We start from the raw sequence: 26793 nt of genomic DNA, 5'->3' as shown, positions 1-26793 counted from the left end.
TCTGCTAAGCAGAATCCGCTTGCTCAGCGGGGATTTCTCCGCTTATCCCAGCTGAGCAGGTAGATGACAGGTCCTATCTGCTCTGCTATGCAGAGCGAACACTGACACAGTCCTGCTCTCCTCTAAGGGGCAATTGGATGGAAATGGACTGCCTGCCATCTGATTCGATCGGCCGGACGGATGGAAAATAAGACCACCATCCGTCTGTTTTCGGCGGACAGAATTGGATGGTTGTCAGCAGACATCCGCAGCTCCGTAGAGGAGACTGAAGGGCCTTATCTGAAAAACTGACAGGCGGACCTGATTCGACAGCCTGTGTGAAAGGAGCCTTTGGCTGTGTGGCATGAAAGGGAGAAAATGAAAAATAAAAAAAAATGTATTTTCATAAAAAAAACATAATAATTAAAAACTTTTTCAATCTTTGTGAGGTTGTAAATGGAACTGAGGCTGTTCCAACCAGCTGCCCCAAACTCCCTGTCGACTCACCAGTAAGGACAGGGTGCCCGATCAAGCCCAAAACACCTTCAACCTCTTCTCTTTGGAAAGAGACGGGCGGGCAGTCAGAGCAGGCCAGGGCAACCCTCAGCGCCACCCGTGACTACTTGTTGCATCCCCAGCCACCACAAGAGGGTGCCAGTTCCCCAATATAAGCGTCTCGCTCCAGCAGGCCGCAAAGCCGCAGCCTCAATTACTGGCCAGCGCGGCATCTTAGCCCGTACACCCGCAGACATCCCAAACTGCAAAAACTCATTTCACGGAGGTGGCAATCTCATTTCAAGGAGGTGGCACTCCACGCCACTCCCCCCCTCTCCCCAATTTAACACAACTAGAGGATGATCAAATGAAATGCAATCAGTATACAGAGGTTTACTTTTTCTGAGAGATATTACAGGAACACTCTAACCACCATGACCACTTCAGTGATTTGAAGGGGTCATGGTGATAGAAGTCAGAAACACTGCACATGCTGGGATATTCACAATTATGTGCTGGGGCATAGTTGCACCCCTAGCACATGTGACATACTGCTGGCGGGTACTGCTGATGGTTACTGCTGGCTAGTACTGCTGGTAGGTACTGCTGGCTAGTACTTGTGGTGGGTACTGCTGGTGGTTATTGCTGGTGGGTACTGCAGGCTGGTACTGCTGGTGGGTACTGCTGGTAAGTACTGCTGGCTGGTACTGCTAGCAGAAAATGCTGGCTCCTCTGAGAGACATTAACGGAGTGTGAGGAGCAGTGCTGGAGGAAGCATGCAGAGCCGATGCTTCCTGTATCTCTCCTCTCACAGGTAGAGTGCATTTGATATCACTCCGCATGTGACAGGACAGAGCTAGAACTATACAGGAAGCTCCTTTCTAACAGCTGACAGCCCAGAGCCGGGATATCGCACTGCACTTGCAGGTGTCAGGGAGCTGCAGCCCGCATGGAGGAGACTCCCTCATTTTGTGGGAGACTTGGGATATCTGCCGCAGTATAGCCCAGGTGCCTGGGGTTTGTCGAGCACTGTGTTAAAGCACATGCATGCCCAGGTTTTCTGCCAAAGAATCAGATGCTCTAGCTATTGCTGACAATGCATGCTTTGACCTAGTGTTTCAAAATGGCAATGCATAGGCTTTTTGTATTTGTACTATTCCTTATACTATTCCTATGCCTAAACATAACCATACAAAAATAAAACAATAATAATTCTAAAATTCTAATTGAAAGTTCAGTTGTAATTCAAAATTACTCCACAATAGAAGGATTATCTTAAAGTGGTTCTAAAGTCAGAAGTTTTTTTTATCTTAATGCATTCTATGCATTAAGATGAAAAAACCTTTCATGTGCAACAGCCCCCCCCCTAATACTTACCTGAGTCCCATCTCAATCCAGCGATGTTGCACGAGAGACTTGGCTGTACGGGGATTTCCCTCCTTATTGTCTCAGACAGCAGCAGGGGGCGCCAATAACTTGTGCTGCTGTCAATCAAAGTCAGTGAGCAAATGAGGAGAAAGAGGGGGTGGAGCTGAGCTGCGGCTCCATGAATAGTACACACAGAGCAGCTGTTCACCTCGGGTGCGCCTATGGCAAGCTGCTAGCTGTGGGGGCAGGAGTCAGGAACACCGGCAAGGGACCAGAGAAGAGGATGATCTGGGCTGCTCTTTGCAAAATCACTGCATAGAGGAGGTAATTATAACATAGTAATTGAGATAAAAAATGTATATGCACAAACAGACTGCCATAGGCCAGACCAAAAAACTGTCACTTTTACCGCTTGGGACTTTCAATACCTACATCTGTGATTTGCATCTACTGGTTTACAGCTGCTAGGTCTGGTTCATGGTAGCTGCTGCCCATGCTTTCCATGCACCATATCCAACTATCCAACTTTTGCAGGAACATCAGTGTATGCTGTGACATACACTTCCCTGCCCAGCTCATCCAGTCTATTTGGGGATTTAAGAAGCCCAGATGTCCAATGTGAGTTGTCTAAGGACTGACACTATACCCCATTGTTATCCCACCACTTAACTTTAGTACTACTTTAGTGGAAAAGCAAACCATACCGTACCGTACCGAACCGTTCCAACACCGTACCATGTGATACCAGCAGTGGAAAAGCAAACCGGGCCAAGCAGGGCCAAGCAGGGCCAAGCAGGGCCGAGTAGAGCCGAGCCGGTACTTGCAATGGAAAAGTGCCAATAGTGTGCTTGGTTTTGGATGTGGCTGTACACGCAGGCATGTCTTTTATGTATGACAATGTTGTCGACTTTTAAATATTGTCTACTGCCTATCAACTGTGATTAAAATGTTTCCAATTTTTCTATATGCTGATTAATAAATTTTTTCAAGGAGAAACTGCTGGCTGCCCTATTCTCTCTTTTTTGAACTACTTATAGGTCATTCCTATTTTCTTTTGGTAAAGTAAGTATAACATGCTTGGTATTTTTATTACAAATAGATTTTAGTATCACTTTAAAGTAAAACTTTTCTTTTTAGATTTTTATAGAGTGGTGGGAGACTGGTGAGAGGTCAAAACACCTTAACCACTGTCACTGGGACTGGCAGTAAAAAACAAATCTCCAAAATGTGAAAGAGTTTGAGAAGGGAAAATTGTCAGGGTTTTTTTTTTTTATCAATTTCCTAATCTGCAAGAAAGTAAAAAAAAAAAAGAAAAAAAGGTTATGCATATACTTTAAGCAGATCTTAAAAGCTACAGTCTCGGACACCAAAGGTTGTGTTAAGCAGGGACCTAAATAAGCCAAAGATGGAACCCCCCAGAAGGGACAGTAACATCTTACAGGAAACACAAGATCCCTTGACTAAATACCGTGGCTAGCCATGCCTTTCTAAAATAGAAGGTGTTTACAATAAACAGTGGTTTTGATTTTGCTATAGGTTACTGTACATCAAGGTGGTTCTGCACTACTGCCCTGCTATATAAGTCTATGCAGTGGCATAGTCACTTTCAAATCTAGATGTGGAAAATGAGCCGACAACTGTTAGGGGTTTCTATTATATATTTAACTTTTTATCATCTATATGTAAATTTATTGCTGACTGTGCTTTGTCTGTGCAATAAATTTACATGTGACATTTAAGCACTCTAGGGCACTTGTAGGCATGCTTATTAATTCTTGCCGTACATGACCGTGGTTTAGAAATCAGGTTACCCTGACACTGCATGCATCAGCTTAATGGGCAGTTGGTGTTAGGGCTCAGGCTAAATTAGCGCTATGCTTATGGCTTAAAGGTTTTAGGGGTAAAGTGTTAGACAGAGGTTATGTGTTAAAACCCAATTCCAGCAAACATGTCAATTTTAGTTTTTTTAAAAAGTAGGTAAGAGTCAAAACTTCTGTTGCATTTGTACAGCTAGGGTCACGGAGTGCTGACGTCACCCCTACATAGTTACATAGTTAGTGAGGTTGAAAAAAGACATCAGTCCATCCAGTTCAACCTATGATGTGTGTGTGTGTTTGCTGTTAACCGTGCATTGTATACCCCTGTATGTTGTGGTCTTTAAGGTGCCCATCTAATAGTTTTTTGAAACTATCGATGCTCCCTGCTGATACCACTGTTTGCTGAAGAGAATTCCACATCCTTACTGCTCTCACAGTGAAGAACCCCCTACGTATTTTAAGGTTAAACCGCCTTTCCTCTAGTTTTAGTGAGTGGCCACGGGTCTACGTTCCAGGAAGGATGGGCGAGATAGCTGACCAGCCGGTGGCTTGCTTGTATTCAGCGCTTTTACACTGCATTTCTATGTGAATATAATTTTTATTTATTAATAAATTGTTTGGATGATTTTACGCTATGTAGCCTCTATTCTTTATTGCATGATGGTGGCGTATTAAGAGTTGGTCTCAAGTGTCATACAGGAAATCTGGCCACCCCTCTGTGTTCCTGGTAAGTGGCTTTTATATTGGTGGAGGATCAGCACTTGTGGTGGATTTCATAATTTTGGATCTTATTCACATTCCACTCCTTGAGTTTCTGAACTTCACTAGAGACTTTTAATTAATGCACTTATGTTTAGCGCATTTGATTGCATTTGATATTATACTAATTGTGCACTATTTTATCACATATTTGTATCTATGATTGATCACATATGATTTATTCACTTAGCGCAGCTTGTTTTTATTATTGTTTATTGGGTGATATCAAACTGAAAGGTTGCAGCTTTTTAATTTTTACACTAGCGCGGTTATATTTTTAGATATTATTTGTACAGCTGTTTGTGTCTCCATTGGAGAGGTTTCTTCTCACTTCCTGTCCCTGTGTCACCAGGACAAGAAATGAGAGAGTTCTGGTGTCATCAGTATTGGAGGCATGGGAAAGCCATAAAAACCTCATTAATTTACTAAAGATCTCTCTTATCTAAATAAATGTATTTTTATTGCTGGCTCTGTCCCTGTCAAAAAAATATTCCATCGCTTCTTTGGTCATTTGAAATTGATCTTGTGGGGTTAGAGACATCAAGAAAAACAGGGCAGGGGTTATAACCCTTCCACCATTTATACAAAACTAAAAAAGAAAACACAACTCTGGCTGTGTTTTAATGGCACTGTTCAGGAGATTAAATTAAGGGCTATGATTAGGACTTAAAGTGGAACTTCACCTAAAATGGGAAGTTCTGCAGTTCTGGCCCAGTAGTGCTGGATTTGTGGACTGGTAGGTGCCTGTTTATTAAAAGTCAGCAGCTATAGTATTTGTAGTTGCTGTCTTATATAGCAGTAGTAAACTCACAAGCAATACTTTTGCCCATTATAACCGCTGTGTTTTAACTTACATGTCACTATCTTTTATAGTCTAAATCTGCGCCCTTTAGTAGTAATCGCTGGATGTTTAGTGAAGTGACGTCCCCTATGCATGCGTATTTTGTACCCCTAGTAAGGGCACACTTACTGTGCTGTCCATCAATGCATCCTGTTATTGTGCCTCTGTTATTGGCACTCGCGGCATTGCACTGCAATATTGCGAGACTGCCGACCCCTTGCGGATTTCCTGAAACACCACAAATGACTCGCTAGGTCAAATGGGGTATCAACGTCAGCTATGATGGTCAGCAGAGTGAGCAGATCCATTTACCTCTTACCGGCATAAAAGTAATATACATTGAATAAAAAAGAGGCCTAGCTATTTCTAATTCACATGTACTCTGAATGGTTTAAGGTTATTAGTGGTGTACCCCATGGTTCAGTGTTGGTACCATTTTTTTAAATATATTTATAAATGGTGTAGGGTCTAGGATTAACAGTACCATTTTACTCTTTGCAGATGACACCAAGCTAAGCAGGGTATGTTCTGGTAGATAATAAGCTAGCAAAATAATTTCTTGTATTAAGAGAGGCATAGACTGCAGAGAGAGAGAGAGACGTCATTTTTGCCCCTGTACAAATCATTAGTGAGACCTCATCTGGAATATGCAGTTCGGTTTTGGGCACCAGTTCATGAAAAGGATATCAGGGAATTGGAGAAAGTGCAGAGAAGGGCAACCAAACTGATAAGAGGCATGGAGGAGCTCAGCTTTGGGGGAAGATTAGCTGAACTGAGTTTATTCTCTCTTGAGAAGAGTAGATTTAGTGGAGAAATAATCAACATGTATAAATACATTAGTGGTCCGATTGCCTCTGGGGGATCAGGAAGGAATTTTTCCCCTGCTGGAGCAAATTGTATCATGCTTTATTGTTGTTTTTTTTGCCTTCCTCTGGATTAACTGTGGGTATAGGATTGTATATTGAGGATTGTGTATATACAGTATCTCACAAAAGTACACCCCTCGCATTTTTGTAAATGTTTTATTATATCTTTTCATGTGACAATCCTAAAGAATTGACACTTTGCTACAATGTAAAGTAGTGAGTGTACAGCTGTCCCCTCATAATAACTCAACACACAGCCATTAATGTATAAACCGCTGGCAACAAAAGTGTGTATACCCCTAAGTGAAAACGTCCAAATTGGGCCCAAAGTGTAAAAATTTTGCGTGGCCACCATTATTTTTCAGCACTGCCTTAACCCTCCTGGGCATGGAGTTCACCAGAGCTTCACAGGTTGCCACTGGAGTCCTTTTCCACTCCTCCATGACAACATCACGGAGCTGGTGGATGTTAGAGACCTTGCGCTCCTCCACCTTTCCTTTGAGGATGCCCCGCAGATGCTCAATAGGATTTAGGTCTGGAGACATGCTTGGCCAGTCCATCACCTTTACCTTCAGCTTCTTTAGAAAGGCAGTGGTCATCTTGGAGGTGTGTTTGGGGTTGTTACTATGTTGGAATACTGCCCAATCTCCAAAGGAAGGGAATCATGCTCTGCTTCAATATGTCACAGTGCATGTTGTCATTCATGGTTCCCTCAATGAACCGTAGCTCCCCAGAGCTGGAAGCACTCATGCAGCCCCAGACCATGACACTCCCACCACCATGCTTGGCTGTAGGCAAGACACACTTGTCTTTATACTCCTAACCTGGTTGCCGCCACTCACGCTTGACACCATCTGAACCAAATACGTTTATCTTGGTCTCATCAGACCAAAAGACATGGTTCCAGTAATCCATGTCCTTTGTCTGCTTGTCTTCAGCAAACTGTTTGCAGGCTTTCTTGTGCATCATCTTTAGAAGAGGCTTCCTTCTGGGACGACAGCCATACAGACCAATTTGATGCAGTGTGCGGCGTATGGTCTGAGCACTGACAGGCTGACCCCCTACCCCTTCAACCTCTGCAGCAATGCTGGCGGCACTCATACGTCTATTTCCCAAAGACAACCGCTGGACAAATGCACTCAACTGCTTTGGTCGACCATGGAGAGGCCTATTCTGAGTGGAACCTGTCCTGTTAAAAGACTGTATGGTCTTGGCCACCGTGCTACAGCTCAATTTCAGGGTCTTGGCCTAGCTTAGGCCATCTTTATGTAGAGCAACAATTCTTTTTTTTCAGATCCTCAGGGAGTTCTTTGCCATGAGGTGCCATGTTGAACTTCCAGTGACCAGTATGAGAGAGTGAGAGGGATAACACCAAATTTACCACACCTGCTCTCCATTCACATCTGAGACTACCTATAGGTACAAGTTACAGAGGAAGCTTTACTTCCTCTTTAATGATGGTTTTGGTGGCTGAGTTTACTACAGCCTTTACAAAAGACTGTAGTTGTTTTTTAATGTGTACAAAACTAAGTTATCAACATGGGCACGTGCACATGACCAACAGCTTACATGTTTACAGGAAGCATGTGGCATATTCCCATTATTGTGACCAAGCTGTCCTCAAATAATGATTACTATCAATGAATAATGAACTCCTAAAGCTATGTTTTCTAAATACAGTCCTAAAAATCTGCCCTGGGCCTGGACGGTTTTATAGCACGTATCAATATTTGCTTAAAAGGAGTAAAGTGCCATTGGCAAATTAGGGAGTTTATCAATATTACTGGTTATTCATATAACTTTCCCTGATTAATGCTGCTGAAGCTTTGAGCAGTTATAAGTCACATGAATCATGTAATTTATGCCCTGTATTCCTGTAAAAGACATATGCACTGAATGAAACAATGCACATGGCACTGACTTAAATTATAATTGTAAATGAAATGAAATAGATGAATCATTTATTGCTTTATGTATGCTGCACACACCACTGAATAAAATTGGGATTCAGGCCTGGTTGATAAATAAAACATACTGTATGTCCACTGACGTGCACACGATCTATTCACTTTATCCACAGAGAGATAATCAGTTTAGTTTGCTAAGATTTCCACCCATCTGACACATAACCACACACAGACTGACAGTTTCATTTCAGCTATATATTATCTATAAATAATTCTCATTTTTACTAGAGTGTAATCTGACTGTAAATGTTTACTATTAGGATGCCATATATCTTCTAATAGAAAACTGCTGCTTTCGTTTAAAGATAAATATGAATATGATGCATACAAATACATTTTGGCAATAAAGCCAGGAAATTATTGATTTCTTAAAGTGGTTATAAAGGCTAAACATTTTTTTACCTTAATGCATTCCTTGCATTAGGTTACAAAATATGTTTAGATAGCAGTAACCCCCCCCCCACATACTTCCCCATTTACTTGCTTAAGCCTTCATTTTATCCAGCACTGTGCACATCTGCAGCTCTTTTCTCCCCTCACTTCCTGGTCTCTTGGTGAGGCCATTGGCTCTTGCTTCTACCAATCAAAGCCAGTGGTGAGGGAGTGGGAGGTTGGGCCGAGTCCATCTGTCTGTGTCTAAAAGCACAGACAGAGGGACTTGGCCCGGGCTATAGACACAGACAGGGAGGCTCTGAAGTGAGCCTATAGTAACAGACAGCGGAACTCTGAACCTGGTTCCTGTCTGTGTCTATAGACACAGAGGGACTCGGGACCCAGACCCTCTCTGTGTCTTTAGACACAGCGGGACTCAGCCGCAGTCCTTGTCTGTGTCTATAGACACACACACTCAGCCTCTATAGATACTCAGCCTGGTGTAGTGTCATACAGGGAGGCTAAGAAGTGAGTCTATAGACACAGACAGGGAGTCTCGGGACTCCCAGAGGGAAACCCCGATGCAAGAGGGACTCTGGTCACCAGATCCCCTCTTTACAAAGGAGTCCACAGAGCTCCCTCTTTTATCACAGCCCACATACTTCCCCCCTACATCAGACTCCGGAGTTCCCCTTTACATCAGAGTCCCCAAGGTTCTCCCTTATGTAAGTGTTCTCTTTACATAAGAGTCCACAAGGTTCCCATCACAGTAAAAGGGGGGACTCTGTAGACCCTTATGTAAAGGAGAACTCTGATGTAAAGGGAAATGCTGCAGACCATAATGTAAGGGGGAATTCTGTGGACTCTGGTATGAAGGGCAACTCTGATGAAAGGTGGTCTCTGGTCACCAGAGCCCCCCTTACATTACAATCCACAGCATGCCCCCTTACATCATGGTTTGCAGCATTGCCTTTTACACCAGAGTTCCCCTTTACATCAGGGTCCGCAGAGTTCCCTCTTACAGTCTAATGGGGAATCATGCAGACTGATTTAAGGGGGAACACTGGGATCTCTGATGTAAGGGGGGGGGGGGGTCTGGTGACTGTGACATCAGACCACCTTCTGCAGAGTGAATACACTAATAGGGAATCCAGGAGAAGAGATCATCTATGTGCTCATTACCAGCTCTATTCTCTCCATGTCAGCTGTGATCTCCACTTTGTACAATGCTGCCAGTCTGACTGTCCACGGCAGGAAAGTCCTGGCTTCCTACAATTTGTAAAAGGCGTCAAGCAGGCGCCATGGCAAAACCACCCCCGCATGTGGACATTTATGGACAGTGTAAAAATCACCAGTAACTGTCCATAAATTTACAGATGGTTGGGAACCCTGGGAACGACTACAAAGGTTAACTTTTTCTTGGACCTTAGTTTTAATGTACAGCACTGTGTAATTAGTACTACTACTACTAATATTACTATTTATAATAATAACATTATTTATACAGGGAAACTAGATGAAGCACAACAAAGTTAAATTCATAAAGTTAAAGAGGCACTGGGGTTGATTTACTAAAGTCAAATAGACTTCACTTTAGTAAGTGCAGTTCACTCCACAAGAGACTTTGCTTACTTTGCAACAAATACCTAATCACATGCAAGGAAAAAAAACATTTTTTGCTGACATCTGATTGGATAATTCAAAACTGCACAGTCTATTTGCCTTTCTTTCAAAGTCTATACTGCGCCCAAAACAATATAAACTGTGAGGCTTACTTGGAAATTATCTGTTAAACCATTTATAGTAATTCCGTTTTTGACATGTATTTTAAAGACACGCTTATAATGTATGGCACCTATACACTGAAAAGCACCATACCAGAGATACCATAAAAAAAAAAAAAAACATTAATTTGTGCTTACTATGCCATGATCATATTCAATTAAAGGTTCATAATTACATTTTACATGAATCTTAATAAAAGAGAGAAGATTGAGAAATGCAATAAGAAAACAGTAACAGTATGAAGAGGTAAACATGCCGCTCTCTCTGCACTGGAGATTTCAGTCACATTAAATGTTTGTGTGTATTTTGAATTATTTATATGCAAAAAATCATGAACAAGTACACTATTCCATTAAACCATCTCTGAGGAGGGACATGTTTGTCAATATACAATAAAGGGCTGTCATACTTGTCTGTGATCACTGTGTCCTGATGATGTCATACATGTAAGGCCATACCTACCTGCTGTCAAGGCTGATTTCTCCAGGAATGACATGAGTACCGTCCTTGCCAATAAGAAATCTAATCCTGTCATAGAAGAGTCTCGGAGGATGCTGGGAGAAGGGTGGCTGGCTTTGCTGGATGAGGTCTAATGGGTCAGGTGAACCTTGACAGAGAGGACTGGAGAAGCAATTGGCTTGCTGGCAGCAATCAGGATCTACACAATCTGTCAGACCATCTGTAATGGATGAAATTACCATAAATCAGCCAATGTAAGTCTACTGAGATTTCATGGAGCAGGGCAATGAAAAAGCAGCAATGCTAATGTATGCTAAAACAAGGGGTTAAGACCTGCTAGCTAGTTGATGTTAATATTCCAAAAGCAGAAAAAAAAATACTGAAATTATTTTAAATCACTGAATTAATGAGCCATGATCTTACCTATTATATATTGCACAACAAACATAGCAGCATATAAAATGTAATACAGATTTCAACGTTATTAACTTTCATGTGAATCGCATATTTAAGGTGTTTTTTTCTTTTCTTTTGTAAACATCGTTCCTTACTGCGTTTATTTGTAAAAACATCAGAAATGTAGAGATTACCTTAGTTTACATGAATACAGTACATTTTTAAAGATTACCATATATACTTGAGTATAAACCGACCTGAATATAAGCCGAGGCACCTAATACCACAAAAAACTGGGAAAATGTATTGGCTCGAGTATAAGCCTAGGGTGGGAAATGCAGCAGCTACTGGTAAATTTTTTTTTTCTTTGGTCCTGGTTTCTTAACCTTTTTTAGCAAGCAAGCTGTGGCTAATTACTACTACAACCTATTTCAGGACCAAATCCATGTTTTTCTCTTTCCTCCTCAGTTGTCCCTTTTTTTGATCTGATGTACAGACCTCTATATAAACTGCAGTGCCTAACTATCAAAAGTGTCAATGACACACTAAGGGAGGGGCTGACGATGGCACTGGCAAGGAGCTGCTGAGGTGCTCCAGGAGATCCCATCTGGGACATGTGCTAAAGCATTTGATATGAAGAGACTCTGCAGATATTCCACCCCTGTCCAGTGGCTATCCCCCCCACCCCTGTTCATCTGGCATACCTGGGGTCATAAGAGATTTTGGATGTGGCTCTGTATACCCTGAGAGAGCTGGAGCTGGACGGGAGAGATGAGGATAGGAGGAGGTGCCGGGACCACTGTGGAACCACTGTGTGAGCGGCTGGGGACCCTCACTCGAGTATAAGCCAAGGGGGGCTTTTTCAGCATAATAAATGTGCTGGAAAAGTCAACTTATACACAAGTACATATGGTATTAGTCATCTCTTAACACTGTATGATAGCATCGGCCACATTATAACAAAAACAGATATATTCCTAATACCTTCCTGCCCAGCCTATAGCAAAATGACAGCTGGGAGGGGGTTTCATTGTTGTGACTGGACGTCAAATGATGTCCTTCGCAACATGCGCCAGCCGGGGGGGGGGGGGCCAGTGATGGGTGTTGTGGTGTGTGTTGTTCAGACACACTGCATTTCCAATCAGCATAAAGAGCCCAAAACTTAGGCTTTTTACCATGTCATCAGCTGTGTACAATCACAGCTGATCACAGTGTACATAGGTAATGCCGTTTATTGGCATTCCACTATTCACGCTGACACCAGTGATGCCAGTCAGTGCCCACCAGTGGTGCCAATCAGTGCCCATCAGTGGTGCCAATCAGTGCCCATCAGAGCTGCCTATCAGTTACCATAAGTGCTGCCTATCAGCGCCCCATCAGTGCTGCATATCAGTGCCGCCTACCACGCTGCATATCAGTGCCTCCTCATCAGTGCCCACCAGTGCTGCTTCATTAGTGTCCATCAGTGCAGCCTATCAGTGCCCATCACTACAACCTCATCAGCGCACATCAGTTAAGGAGAAAAATTACTTTTTTTTTTGGTAGTTTACTCATTTGTTTAGCAAGAAAAAAAATCAGTGGTGATTACCACTAAAAGAAAGCTCTTTCTGTCTCAAAAAAATGATAAAAATTTTGTTTGGGTACAGCATTGCATGACTGTGCAATTGTCATTCAAAATGCAAAATCGCTGAAAGCTGAAAATTGGCCTGGGCAGGAAGGGGGTGAAAGTGCCCGGTATTAAGGTGGTTAAAGAAGGGTTCTTAAGCATGTACAGTACATTTATGCTTCCTCAATGTGCAGTTACACTGGAGATAAACTGCATAACTGGACCTAGTCTACTTGCAACAAGAAAGACTCAAAATCGAAACATAGACATTCAGAGCCCAGCCACTTTGGGACTTAGGTGTATATGAACCCCTGCTTTTCCACCAATGATCTTGACCATTTTTGTGAACCATAATATTTATTCACATAATATCCATAAAGTAATACAATGTTGTATAAACAACCATTGAAATTGTTCATAGGTTTACAGTAAGTGCATTTACTGGGGGTGTGTGTGTGTGGGGTGACAGGCTTGCCTCACAAGAAAGAAATGATATTTTATTGTTAGAACAGAAGCAGGTTTTTCTTGTTTTTATTGCTCTCTGTGATCCTGGTGGGAAGATTTTCCACATATCCGATAGTACAAAAGGAAAAAGTGTGCCCATGGGACTTTTGTGAGATGACCCCCCCAAAAAAAAATGAATACCAATTTACAGAAAATATATAAAATGTATTCTGTAATACAATTAAAAAATTGACTAAGTAAATAATACATAGGTCATAATAAAAATGGACAAAGTACAGCTATATGTTGACATATAGTATATTGGTTAAAGATTACAAAGATAGTCAAATGAGTCCCTGTTAAACTGGTATCTGGACTCATTTCATGAAGCAACGCTCAGTTCCTCAGGAGACAGTCAAGACCAATATACAGTATCTCACAAAAGTGAGTACACCCCTCACATTTTTGTAAATATTTTATTATATCTTTTTATGCGAGAACACTGATGAAATTACACTTTGCTACAATTTGCTGTCCCCTCAAAATAGCTCAACACACAGCCATTAATGTCTAAACCGCTGGTAACAAAATTGAGTACACCTTGAGTACACCCCTAAGTGAATATGTCCTAATTGGGCCCAATTTGCCAACCCCCTGGTGTCAGGTGACTCGTTAGTGTTACAGTTACTGGTTCAGATTCTGTGTGTGGCAGCAACCAGGTGAGGAGTACAAAGACAAGTGTGTCTTGCCTACAGTCAAGCATGGTGGTGGGAGTGTCATGGTCTGGGGCTGCATGAGTGCTGCCGGCACTGGGGAGCTACAGTTCATTGAGGGAACCATGAATGCCAACATGTACTGTGACATACTGAGGCAGAGCATGATCCCCTCCCTTCAGAGACTGGGCCTCAGGGCAGTATTCCAACATGATAACGACCCCAAACACACCTCCAAGACGACCACTGCCTTGCTAAGGAAACAGGTTAAAAGTGATGGACTTGTAAAGCATGTCTCTAGACCTAAACCCTATTGAGCATCTGTAGGGAATCCTCAAACGGAAGGTGGAGGAGCACAAAGTGTCTAACATCCACCAGCTCCGTGATGTCGTCATGGAGGAGTGGAAGAGGATTTCAGTGGCAACCATGCCCAAGAGTGTTAAGGCAGTGCTGGAAAATAATGGTGGCCACACAAAATATTGACACTTCGGGCCCAATTTGGACATTTTCACTTGGGGTGTACTCACTTTTGTTGCCAGCAGTTTAGACATTATTGGCTGTATGTTGAGTTATTTTGAGGGGACAGCAAATTTACACTGTTATACAAGCTGTACACTCACTACTTTACATTGTAGCAAAGTGTCATTTCTTCAGTGTTGTCACATGAAAAGATATAATAAAATATTTACAAAACTGTGAGGGGTGTACTCACTTTTGTGAGATACTGTATCTGTGGAGAGACCATGTCAAAAAGATAATGGAAATAAAAATGCATATAAACCTTCTATGGGTAGAGATCATGAAATCCACTCCTGCAGTGAGTATTCTTATATATTACCCAAAGAAATGAGAGAAACAAAGTTCAAAACAATGTATTCAAATATATTTGCAATATTGTTCACATTTAACCAAGATATATCAATGTGTATCTGTAGTTTGTCCATTTTTATTATGACAAATATATTATTTACTATGTCTAATTTTTAATTTTAATACAAAATAAATGTTGTTTATTTTATATAAATCGGTATTATTATTATTTTTTTTTTTATTTTGGCAGAACTCACAAAATTCCTGTGGGCACAATTTTATCTTTTGTATTGTATAAAAATAGGGACTGAGCTCCACCAACATCTTTGCACTTGGGGCTCCTTCTAGTTTATGTTTCCGCACTTCCTGTCATGACAGGAAGTGATGGAAAATCTTTGCAATGAGGACTCTGCTAGTCAAAGTGCTGTAGCAGCCACTCGTATCTTTCCTTTCTGAAGGCCCAGAATCTAAGCCAAATAAAATGCAAGGCAGTGTTTTTCCTGGTCCCAATGCCACTCCTCTCTAAACCCTCTGAAGCCTGACCCACAATGAAGCATAAGAGGGAGGCTGCACACCATAAAGTCATATGACGAGAGATAGCAATTCTTCCCTATAGGAAGCCAGAGAAATCTGTCTGGAATAACTTTAAAATTTCCTTTTAAAAAGCTTTATTGATACTCGATAAGCCCATTTTGTATACAGCCAGTACAGTACGCTGCTATTATACAGTGCACTGAAAATTACTTCAAAGAAAAGAACTTGAAGATAAAACTGTACTTTATATATATATATATTTGATATTAAATGTTTCTTAAAAAAAAAAAAAAAGGTAATTGCCTTAATTCAAGCATAGATGAAAAGATTTGAGTGGTTCATGTCATTCTACAAAAGTTCCATCATCGTTACACTGCTGTTTTAGCTTTAAAGAATTGACACAATCAAACGCATTAGACGGGAAATCTTCCTTAATGACAGCTTGAACTTTGCTTTATGGGAATGGTAATATAAAAAGACTATATTTCCATGTGTGTAACACCCTAGCACTCAAGTACATTAAAATGCTGAGCTACTGTTCAGCAAATTTCTAAGCTTTACTGGATCGCACCATCTGGCTAAAAACAGACAGACCAACAGTGATTTACAAGCATTAATGCTGGAAATAACTGTAGTCATCTTAAAGAAAAAATGCTGTATTTTAGAAAATGTAATTGAACTAGGAAAAACAACATAGGAAATCGCACATGTAGTATCAAGTATTGGAACGCCTGCTTTGACATGCACATGAACTTTACTGGCATCCCAGTCTTAGTCCGTACGATTCAATACTGATTTGACCCACCCTTTGCAGCTATAACAGCTTCAACTCTTCTGGGAAGGCTGTCCACAAGGTTTAGGAGTGTGTCTATGGGAATGATTGACCATTCTTCCAGAAGCGCATTTTTGAGGTCAAGAACTGATGTTGGGGAGAAAGCCTGGCTTGCAGTCTGCACTCTAGGTCATCCCAAAGGTGTTCTATATGGTTGAGGTCAGGACAGGCCAGTCAGGTTCCCCCACCCCAAACTCGCTCATCCATGTATTTTTATGGACCTTGCTTTGTGCACTGGTCCAAATCATTTGGTGGAGGGGGGGGGGATTATGGTGTGGGGTTCTTTTTCTGGTGTTGAGCTTGGTCCCTTATTTCCAGTGAGGGGAAATCTAAAGGCATCAGCATACCAAGACATTTTGGACAATTTCATGCTTCCAACTTTGTGGGAACAGTTTGGGGATGGCCCCACCAGTGCACAAAGCAAGGTCCATAAAGACATGGATGAGCGAGTTTGGGGTGAAGGAACTTGACTGGTCTGCACAAAGTCCTGACCTAAACCAGACAGAACACCTTTTGCGATGATTTAGATTGGCGAGCCAGGCCTTCTTGTCCACATCAATGTCTGACCTTACAAATGCACTTCTGGAAGAATGGTCAAACATTCCTATAGACACACTCCTAAACCTTGTGTACAGCTTTCCAAGAAAAGTTGAAGCTGTAATCGCTGCAAAGAGTTGGCCAACTCAATATTAAACCCTACGGACTAAGACTGGGACGCCATTAAAGTTCATGTGCATATAAAGGCAGGTGTCCCAATACTTTTGGAACTATAGTGTATATGTAATGTATAGCCTATGTTTCCACTGACGTAGCCATAGCCATAGCACCCTACAGTTGCTATGAAGCCTGGGGTGTAAGGGAACCCCAGTAAGCAAATAAAACTACATTTGTGTGCATGTGAAAATAGCACAAAATCAGTATTCTATCATTAGGGATTACAGAGGTTTCTGTTGACTGACACCCTACCCTGTGTGACATTCCCAGTCAAGAAAAGCTGATGTTATATTCAGAAGGACCTTGCTAGAATCATTGTTGCTAGACACAGATCCCCCTTAGCAGGTTATGCTGTATAGAGAGTTTCCTTAGCTATCTTAGGGTGACCATACACTATACAATCTGATTGTACAATTTTCTTTAGATCCATTATCATCTATATAGTGCATAGGCCTGCTGGATATGATACAAACTGATTAGGTTTTGTTAGGCTGTCATTCTACCACAAAGTCTTGGAAAATCTATTGATGGTCATACACACTTTGATTTTTTTTTTAAATTGATCTATGTGCAATTTGATCAAAATGATCGAATCAGAAAATAATTGAATAGCCATAACTTTCCTTCTGATCAATTTAGACTGGATTCAATCAAGTCGATTGGCCAGAGCAGAAACAGAGAAAATAAAGCACTAAAGTTCCTTATTCATGAATCCAGTCATATGTCCATTGATCCTGCATATTGGAAACAGATATGCGATCAATATCTTACAATTGTATCTTTCAACTATTGATGGAAATCCACTTCCCTGTGCGTGGCATATCAACCAGTTGGGTTGGCGGTGATAGATTAATTATTATTCCTACAATACAAGATTGATAGGAAAATAAATCAATCATTTATCAAAGCATGTATAATGTACAATCAGATTGTATAGTGTTTGGCCAGCATAAAGAAAGCCTCATGCTGGCAGACAACACTCACTACAGAAAGAACGATGTGCTGCTTCTTTGTTTGGGGAACCAATTAGGGGGTGCCCTCTTAGTAAGGAACTGACATAAGCTTAGTTACTGACTTGGACAATCAGGTGTTTTGTTTGTTTTTTCATTAAGGGCTTAACCACTTGGCTTCCGGAAGATTTACCGCCCTTAATGCCCAGGCCATTTTTTGCTTTTTGACAATGCCTCACTATAACAGACAATTGCACGGTCATGCAACACTGTACTCAAACGAAATTCATTTCATTTTTTTTTCCAACAAATGGAGCTTTCTTTTGGTGGCATTTGATCACCACTGAGTTTTTTATTTTTTGGGCTATAATGAAAAAAGTTTTTTTGGAAAAACAAACAAAGCCAACGCCCTCCTGCTTTAATCTTTTACCGCCATGCTGAATAAAAGTTCAGGACAAACCTGCTCTAACTGTTCCTGGGTGTCTCTATCTTGTGTATGTTTTCGTTTTCTTTCACAAGTATGAAATATTTTTCGCAAGGACAAAAAACAGTCATCAAGCAGGTCATTGTAAAACAATAAAGTAACAGGAGAAACCCAAGTATAGGCCAACCAAGCCATCATGCACAATCTTCCTGAAAAGGGCCATACCCAAACAGCTCATTAAACATAGTTTGTTAGTACTAGTCACCAAGACCAGGGGGATAGGGGTGCGCATGATGATGAATTTATATATTTTATCATGCTGAATAAGCCTCTGCCCGTGCTGTTATATTAGAACTTTAATCTAGAAAATACATTTAAATTTGCCAGGCCAAGTAACGTAGGTTGATGGGGAAACAAATTGGATTTGTTTCTTTATGTGTTTGCTGTTTAGAAGACAACAGATCCCTACTAGCCAATATGGCGGATGTTTTTTAAAGCATTAATGGCCATTGCCCTTCATCTACCAGCTATGTGTACACACTTTACAAAATGGCCAGCTTGAGGATGGCCAGATGTATAAGGCAGCCTATAGATGGATCAGGTTTTTTTTTTTTTTCATTTAACCAGAAAGTTGAATGGAAAAAATGTATCTGGTTCCCCCATCCACACATTCGAGGTGAGTGAGGGAAGCCTTTTCTGCTGAGTTATTGTAGTCTGACAGAGACTTCCCCGCTGTCAGAATACACTAATCAGTGTTGCAGGCTATAGCTGGTGGTGCTGATTACGCAGGGAAAATCAGACAAGGCGGTTGTACAGAAGTTGATCATTTGATAGACTTCTGTATAATCTCCCTGCCCATACATGGATTGAAATTCAACTGATCCCTGCTGAGCTGGCAAAATTTCGATCAATGTATGGCCAACTTAACCACCAGTTCATGGCAGTGTAATTAACCCATCTGTGGGGTATTTACCCTGCTTACACCGATGGAGCATCTTCTTAATCAGTGTGTCCCACCAATGATGAGTCTATAGTACACAACTTTGTGCTTTAGAGGATGTAAAGATTTCTCATAATTTTTCTTCAGACAAGCAGCACTAATACACAATATAAATGCTTTCTTACCATGTTCCCATTTAATCTTTTTTTTGTGATCTCCAGAAGGATAATTTGCCTTTTTTATGATTTGTTTAAAACCTGTAGGAATTTGTGGAAGGGCTGAAAGCTGCTTATTCTTAGGGATGTGTTTGTTGGACCATTAAATGAAAAAGATGAAAAAGAACCTAATCTACCTGATTCACCTGAAAGATCAGACACAATCAGCGAGAATAATGATGCCTTGTTAAAATTTTTAATTTATCAATAAAAAGCAGTTTCAGCAAAAATAGAAAATCTGATGATATTTTGTTATCATTATTAGCTAAGTACTGTAATTCAAAAGTGGGTCCATACTGAAGACCACCTCTGTATTGTAACAATGAGAAGGCCTCTCTACTGTATGGTAAGTGATTTTCAAACTAGCAAACACACTCATGGAACATGTTTTTTCCTTTTTTTGCTGGACTCAAAGCAAATATGCTGTATAACACACTCTCCTCTGGTTATACACTATATTCAATTCTGCTGGTTAGCTGTCCAGTTAGAAAATTGGGTGGTGATAAAACAAAATTTGGATGCCCCAGTACTTTGTCCAATTTACCTACTTTATTCAAATAGTTTTTTTTTTCTCCTGTTATTCCAAGACTCTTCGTTTTTGGCACAAATAAGGAATGTTTGTCACATGAGAACATTGTGAAGGGGGATGAAAATATCTTTCAAGAGCTCAGTTGTTCCTCTAACTCACCATTAGCTTACTCTTAACAAATTAACATATGGATGAGTTAAAAAAAAAGTAAGGTGATTGATTATTTCATCAGAATGCTACAACTGGAAGCCAAAAGAACAGATGTGCTTTGAAGCTTTTATATGTCCTCCAGGTTTCTTACATTTCCATATACTTTATCGAATGATGTTAATAATAAATGGCACATATAAGCACAGATGCAAAAGAAAATGTGATCCACCATTGTAAAATACTTGGTTAATATAGCCAATTATTTATACACTATTGATTTATGCTAAAAAAAAAAAGAGTTGTTTAGTGCCAGGGTTTAATTATTTTACTTATTCAATTCCAAACCAACATGGTATTTAAAGTGGACTTGACTTTAAAAAGAATATATGCGATCTTATAGGGAACATCTAGAAATGGTAATTGTGTCTAAGTAGTACCCTAAAGGGTTACCTTTTGCTTTTACTACTTATACCTAACTCCTTGTGTGCCTTCAGTTTCATAGCTGATATCGGTATTGTAATATCATCAAAAGCACCATGCCTCTGACTGCTAGTCCTATGTGATTCAGAATGAGATTTGATGATGCCACCACACAATTGTTAAAAACAAGGCATACCTGTAAAAGTGAGCCAACAAACTCACCTTTCCTGCTGACCCCACTACAGAACTCTCCTCAAATGATGTGAAATCTTTTGCTGAAGTTCAAAGGGAAATCCACACCAGAATCTTGACCGTCTGGGTTTCCAGCAACTATTACTGGTTCCTCCCTCTAACCTCACCCATTACAGGATGTAGAATTGACACAGAGGTCACTCTGACACAGGGTCACCAAGACAGAAAGTAATACGAAATTTCAAAACTGTCCCCAGAACAAGACATTTGGGTAAATCCTCTTTTAGGAGCACCTGTTGGAGTGACAGTTGTCAAAGAGGGAATTCTCTTATCTTTGTAGAGACTTCCTTCTGACTTCCTGTTACACCAACATGGATGGAGTAAAGGTAAATCTCCCCAATAGGAAACATACAGCAAATAATAACACAGAGGTGTTTACCAATTTCTACCCTATCTTACTACCCTATCTTAACTAACAAAAGCATAGGCTTTTTATACATTTTAATATCACTCTCACAAATGCCTTTAAACTTTCAGAACTAAAAACAGGCATTGCACATTCTTTGCTCCAAAGTACAGATTCCGGCTAAAAGAAAATCGTCTGTATTATGTACAGTATTTATTAGGACCAGGATCTGAACTCACAACATCTGCAGTGTCTGGCAGTAAATCTCCTTGCTGAGCCACCTGAGATGCTGGATAGGTCCTTTCCTGATGCCTTGGAAAAACATACTTTCTATCTTGTTTCTGGTAAACCTTGAACCCCTTGCTCCTCCCATGAACTTCCTATTTAAGCCTTGCCTCTGCACTTCCTGTATTGCAGATTAACATGCTCTTCTCCAGCCAATATCTTGATCTTTTCCCGCCTGCTGCCACCTGTATGTTTACTACCACTCATTACTGACCTTGGCTTTTTCTTTGACTATGCTTCCGCTTGATCCCAACCTGCAACCATTTATTACTGACCTTGGCTTATTCATAGACTATGCTTCTGCTTGATTCCAACCTCCAACCGCTTTTACTGACCTTTGGCTTGTTTGCTGACCATGCTTTTCCTTGACCCCTACCTGCATTATCTGCTATTAGGTCCCAGGTTGCTATTCTCCTGTTGGGGCAATCCTGAGGACTGTGACCTATTACCAACATGCAGCTAAGCCCATCTCCACCATCAGGAGCTTTGGTGAAAACATGTTAGTGCTTAGACCCAACGCATCGGGTGAGCCGGCGTCTTCCACCAGGATGACTTGCTGGTGTACTTGTCCTGTTGATCACTGGGAGCCTCTCTACTTCTGCTCCGAGCCTGATCCCTTACCTTGACATTATTTCATATTATGTATTATGTTCAAATGGACAAAACAATAAATCTACCGGTCTTGACTTGGTTGTCCTTATCTTACACAGATAGGTGACAGCAGAAACAGCCATATGAAGGATATACATATGTTTACTTACTTACTGGTCACTGAGCCTGATCCCAGACCGTGACAGGTTAATGTGGTTCTTTTGCCTTATTCAAAAACACTGGCAATCACATATACATTATATAATAGCAAACACATACCTGAGTCATTGTCCATGTTATCAGCACAAGCCATTTCCATGATAACGTTACATCCTGCTCCACTCCAGCCAGCTTGACATACACAATGCCATCCATTTTGGTCAAGTGTGCATCTCCCATTGCCATAACACAGACCTGGGCAGCCATCTAAATGAGACATATGTGATAAGGTAATGAAAGGTTCTGACATGATGAATAAGTCTTATAATAGCTAAAGGTATGTTATTCTAACAGCTGTTTGTCAAAATGACAGTGGGTAATCGCTTGTGCTCCTATTCAAAATTACATTTGCACATAGTCTGCAAGTGCCTTTGAGTAGCAAGGTGCCTTAGTGGTCAAAGGGCCTTGCAGTACTAGGTTTCTTGGTTTTATTCCTGGTCAGCACACTATCTGCACAGAGTTTGCATATTCACCCTGTGCTTGCATGAGTTTCTGTAACTGTTACCCTTAGATAAGCCAGGGCAGTCCTAATTTTTAGAGAATTTTTTTTTTTTACTGTTAATAATAAATGTTTTTATTTTCGTTGTTTTATTTGTTCCTGTTTTTAATTATCACATAACAAGAAAAAGCCTGGTGGACCCGGTCAGTCAATCATTTGGCTTTAGCTCAGGGCAAGCAGACTGACTGACCGGATTCACAATTATGGACTCTTAGATGTCCTGGAGTTGGGGGTAATAGGTTTGTGGAATTGGCTGCCTCCCTCTACCCTGTCCACAGTTAGACCCTTTTCTGTATTTATAAAGACAGTGTGTTTTATTTTGAGGTTTATTTATTGTTTTATGTTTATTCTGTTTAGGTTCTTAAAAGATTTACCAATGGTTATTGATATTGTTTACATGTAAATGGACATCCCCCTGCTTTCTTCCTGGTTCAGTTTCTTTCTATAGGGCCCTCAGATGTAATGTGCCCAACACACAAAGCCCCATATGTGTATGTAACCATGGGGCTTTGATTTCCCGTGCCTCTTGAGAGAGGGATGTTCTGCTGACTGTCAAGGTAGGACGGTCTGTGGATATTCCCTCCCTACTTAGCTTGTCTCCAACATGGCAAAATGTTGTTTCCCAGAAAGTGACATTCCGGGAGCCTAGAATTGATGTGGCCCCGTATGACGCCATGATGTCACACATTCATGGACTTTGAAGATGCCGGAGACTGCAAAGACAGGTGCCATTTGCCTATCTTTCCGCCAAACTGATCGAGGGCTCTTCTGAGAGGTAGGCGGCACCACTTAATATAAAAGGGCTGGCTTAAAGTACAAGCCGTTCATTTCTGGAGGGGAGAAGGAGCTAATGCAGCCATGATGTTTACCTTGAGGCTTTGTCATTTATATGAAGGATGGAGGAACCTTTTAAGTACTCATTTTTGGGTGGAAATTGGGCATTATAGTATTAGGATTATTATCAATTTGGTATATCCCAAGATATTTAGTATATTGCTCAGGATTGAAATTTCCCTATTTTTTATGGGGGCTGGTGGATGAAGATTGGAATTATTTAGCTAATGTCTGACCTTTAGTAAGGGTCTTGGTTACATTCCTATATAATTAGACATCTTCCTGCATAAATACTTCAGTATTGCTTTTTATGAAGACCTCTAATATTTACAATTATTCCCTCAGGTCATTTCAGTTTATTTTAAGACACATTTATACTTTGTTTAGGGACAACTGAAATATTGGCTTAGCAGTCTTTGCAGATTCTTTGAGGTTCCCTGATGTTGGGAGAAGTTTATCCGGTGATGATCTTAGGTGACATCTGTCCTAAAGTTTCATTGTACTATATTTAGGAGCATCGATTAATTTTTGGTTTTCTGTTGACATGAGCATCAATATAAACACATTTTGTGGGCATGATTGTAAACCAAATTTTGTACTCTACAAAGTGGTATTATATCCCTGAAGAAGAGATTGTTTTGAAAAAGCTTGAAACGCGTTTGATACCCTTTGGCTGCACTAATACTGAAGTCAGAGTCACATGATTATGTGGTTCTGAAAACCAGCGACTGGGAATACAACTATGTCTAATGGTCATTGAAGGATATGTAATTGTGTAAACCCACCCATGTACACACATGTTTTTATGAACTTTGTCCCAGGAAATGGGACAGGCTCAATATAACTTGCTGCAACTGTGTGAATCTCACAGTGTGCCGTGAAATCAGAGAAAACCATTTTAATGCAGGAAAGGAGGATGTACAACCCATCAAGACTATAGGTAAGGCTAGAATTCAGCTTTAAACATACCTCTCACAGCATCCAGGTAGTGAGCTGCCAGAAAAAATAGAACATAAAACATTAACAGACATGTGTCATTTGAAATCAGTGCATTATTTTCACTGCAAAAGAAGTTCTAAAAGTGATTGCATTTAGAAAGTACATTTGCAAACATTTCAAAATGTCATAAAACTTCATAATTTAAAGTTACAGCAGAACTTTCTAGACTTATTTTACTAATATGTATTGTATTAACAATAAATTATCTTGCAGATAATGCATTGTAATTTTTCATAATGTATTTATAATTGTAATGAAATTAACTCAGTCTCAAGACTGGGGTGAATAGTACAGCCACAAAGGAAGGAACACAAATAATAATTAATGAATCAAATAATATAAAGATTTAGTGTAATAGTATCTATAAGTTAAGTGGTTGCATACCTCTGAAATTAAATATGAATACAGCATTTACTCATATTTATGTACGTGCCTCAACCCACAGCAGCCAATATTGATCTTGGCTGCTCTCTCCTTTCCCTGCAATCTGCATCGTCGGGCACACAGCAAATGATTGACAGTCTGAGATGTGCATGTTTCCCATTGAGACTATGTAGAGGGGGTGTGTCCTTTCCCTCCACTCAGGTGTCAGATTACACTTAGCTCTCTGCTCTGTGCAGTGCATAACATTAGATACCTGCCTCGGATCCTGGAAGCTGAAAAACGTTGCCTTCCTGCCACCTTTTTTAGACTCCTATAAAACCTGCACCACTGCATTGCAAAATAATGTGGGGGTTGGTTTGGGGCAGTCATGTCGAAAGTCCGGCCCGCGGGCCAGTTGCGGCCCGTCCTTTAGTTCCATACGGCCCCCAGAGACACCGCTGACTTTTGTCAATGTCTCTCTCTGAGACATCTCACATCCCTGCCTGATGCCGATGCAATGGGTCAGGGGCGGGGCCTCTGGCCTCCCTCAGCAGCTCGGCTGCTCCCGAGTCCCGCTGAGTCCCGCTCCGCCCCCGCTCTGCTCTAGCTGGCTGGCGCCGCCCATGACTGCGCAGGAGTGCAGAATTAATTTGAAAACTGCATTCCTTCTCTCCTTCACCGCACACAGCCACCTGTACAAGCCGACCGAGGATCTTGTGGAGCTGACCGAGGAGGTGTCATCTCTACAATTCTACTGCCTGTTTATGTAAGTGTGATTTTATTCATAAAGCACTGATGCTTTTTAATTCATATAAATATATATATGTATGTGTATAAATATGTGTATATATATATATGTATATATATATATATATATATATATATATATATATATAATATATATATATATATATATATATATATATATATATATATATATATATATATATATATATATATATATATATATAGTCGGCCCTCACGCATGTTTACTTCTTCAAGTCTGGCCCTCTTTGAAAAAAATGTGGACACCACTGGTTTGGGGACTTTATAGGAATCTGGAAGTCTTTATAGTAGCTGTGGATGTATATTTTGTTACAGATCATACAGTCCTCTTCAGTCAAGCTCCTGATGAAGCAGCATATCCACGAAACATGTAGAGCACGATTGGTTCTTTCCTGAGGGGTCCCCTTAATTGGGGGAGATACCTCAGTGGACACCCAATCTTTAAGAGATAGTGCTGTATGTTATAGAGCTGAAACCCCCTATATAGTGGTTGGTTTTCTGACACAATTGTTTTGTTTGATTTGCTACCCTCTAGGGGGGGCGCTCTTTTTTTATTATGTCTATATAATAATGTTTTGTATTTTTTTATAATATTGTCTCATTATGTTCATACGGTACCATGAAAGTCCTCAATGCCTCCAGTTTGCTCATTTTCTTCTGTGTTCATCATCCATCATTGCAACCCCCTGCCCAAAAATGTTTCCATATCCTAACACCATGATGACCCACTGCACAAGGAGGGGCCAGTACACATAAGAAATGCTGTGAGGTTCCTTCTAAAATTCCATCCAGACCTAATCCAGACATACAGCCTGGTTGGCCAGAAAAGGGAGGGCAGTAAGTCTGCAGCCTACTTTTTTCTACCCTACCAGGCCAAATGTCTTTTAACACTGTGGGGAGTACCTTGGTGGCCAAGCCTCTCCCCCTTGCAAAACAGTTTGTCTCAATTTTGTTGATTGCATCTGTGTATTTATTATGTATATTAGTATATTTGTTTATTTGGAATTTTGCTTCAAGTTTCCTAAAATTTGTGAGGCTGTCATAAGGTGCTGCATCTTGGCACGTATTTTGGATGATTAAATAGTTATTTTGCACACACAAAAAAGTTTTTCCTTCCTGCCAATAATTGAAAGTGAAATTTCTGCCTAAAATAGATTTTTCTTCAGCTAAAAAATAATTATTTATATGGTAACTTTGCATACATACCTCATTAAGCAAAAATACTTTATATGCA

At 40.6% G+C, this 26793-nt stretch overlaps 1 protein-coding gene across 4 annotated transcripts in view; it reads right to left on the bottom strand.

The window, feature by feature from the left end:
* The window catches only part of TENM1 (teneurin transmembrane protein 1), a 1047296-nt gene that overhangs the window by 331600 nt on the left and 688903 nt on the right, over positions 1–26793 (bottom strand). For all 4 annotated transcript variants that reach the window (XM_082262885.1, XM_082262886.1, XM_082262887.1 and 1 more), the window contains 3 exons: positions 24381–24404; positions 22139–22285; positions 10712–10928 (listed from right to left, as the gene is read on the bottom strand). In XM_082262885.1, coding sequence (XP_082119011.1) covers positions 10712–10928; positions 22139–22285; positions 24381–24404 — 388 coding nt within the window. The remainder of the gene's footprint in view (positions 1–10711; positions 10929–22138; positions 22286–24380; positions 24405–26793) is intronic.

This window comes from Pelophylax lessonae, assembly GCF_965119305.1.
Source record: "Pelophylax lessonae genome assembly, chromosome: 7".
Classification (NCBI taxonomy): Eukaryota; Metazoa; Chordata; class Amphibia; order Anura; family Ranidae; genus Pelophylax; species Pelophylax lessonae.
The sequence above is the reverse complement of the archived record's forward strand: the minus strand, read 5'-3'. Positions and strand labels throughout refer to the sequence as shown.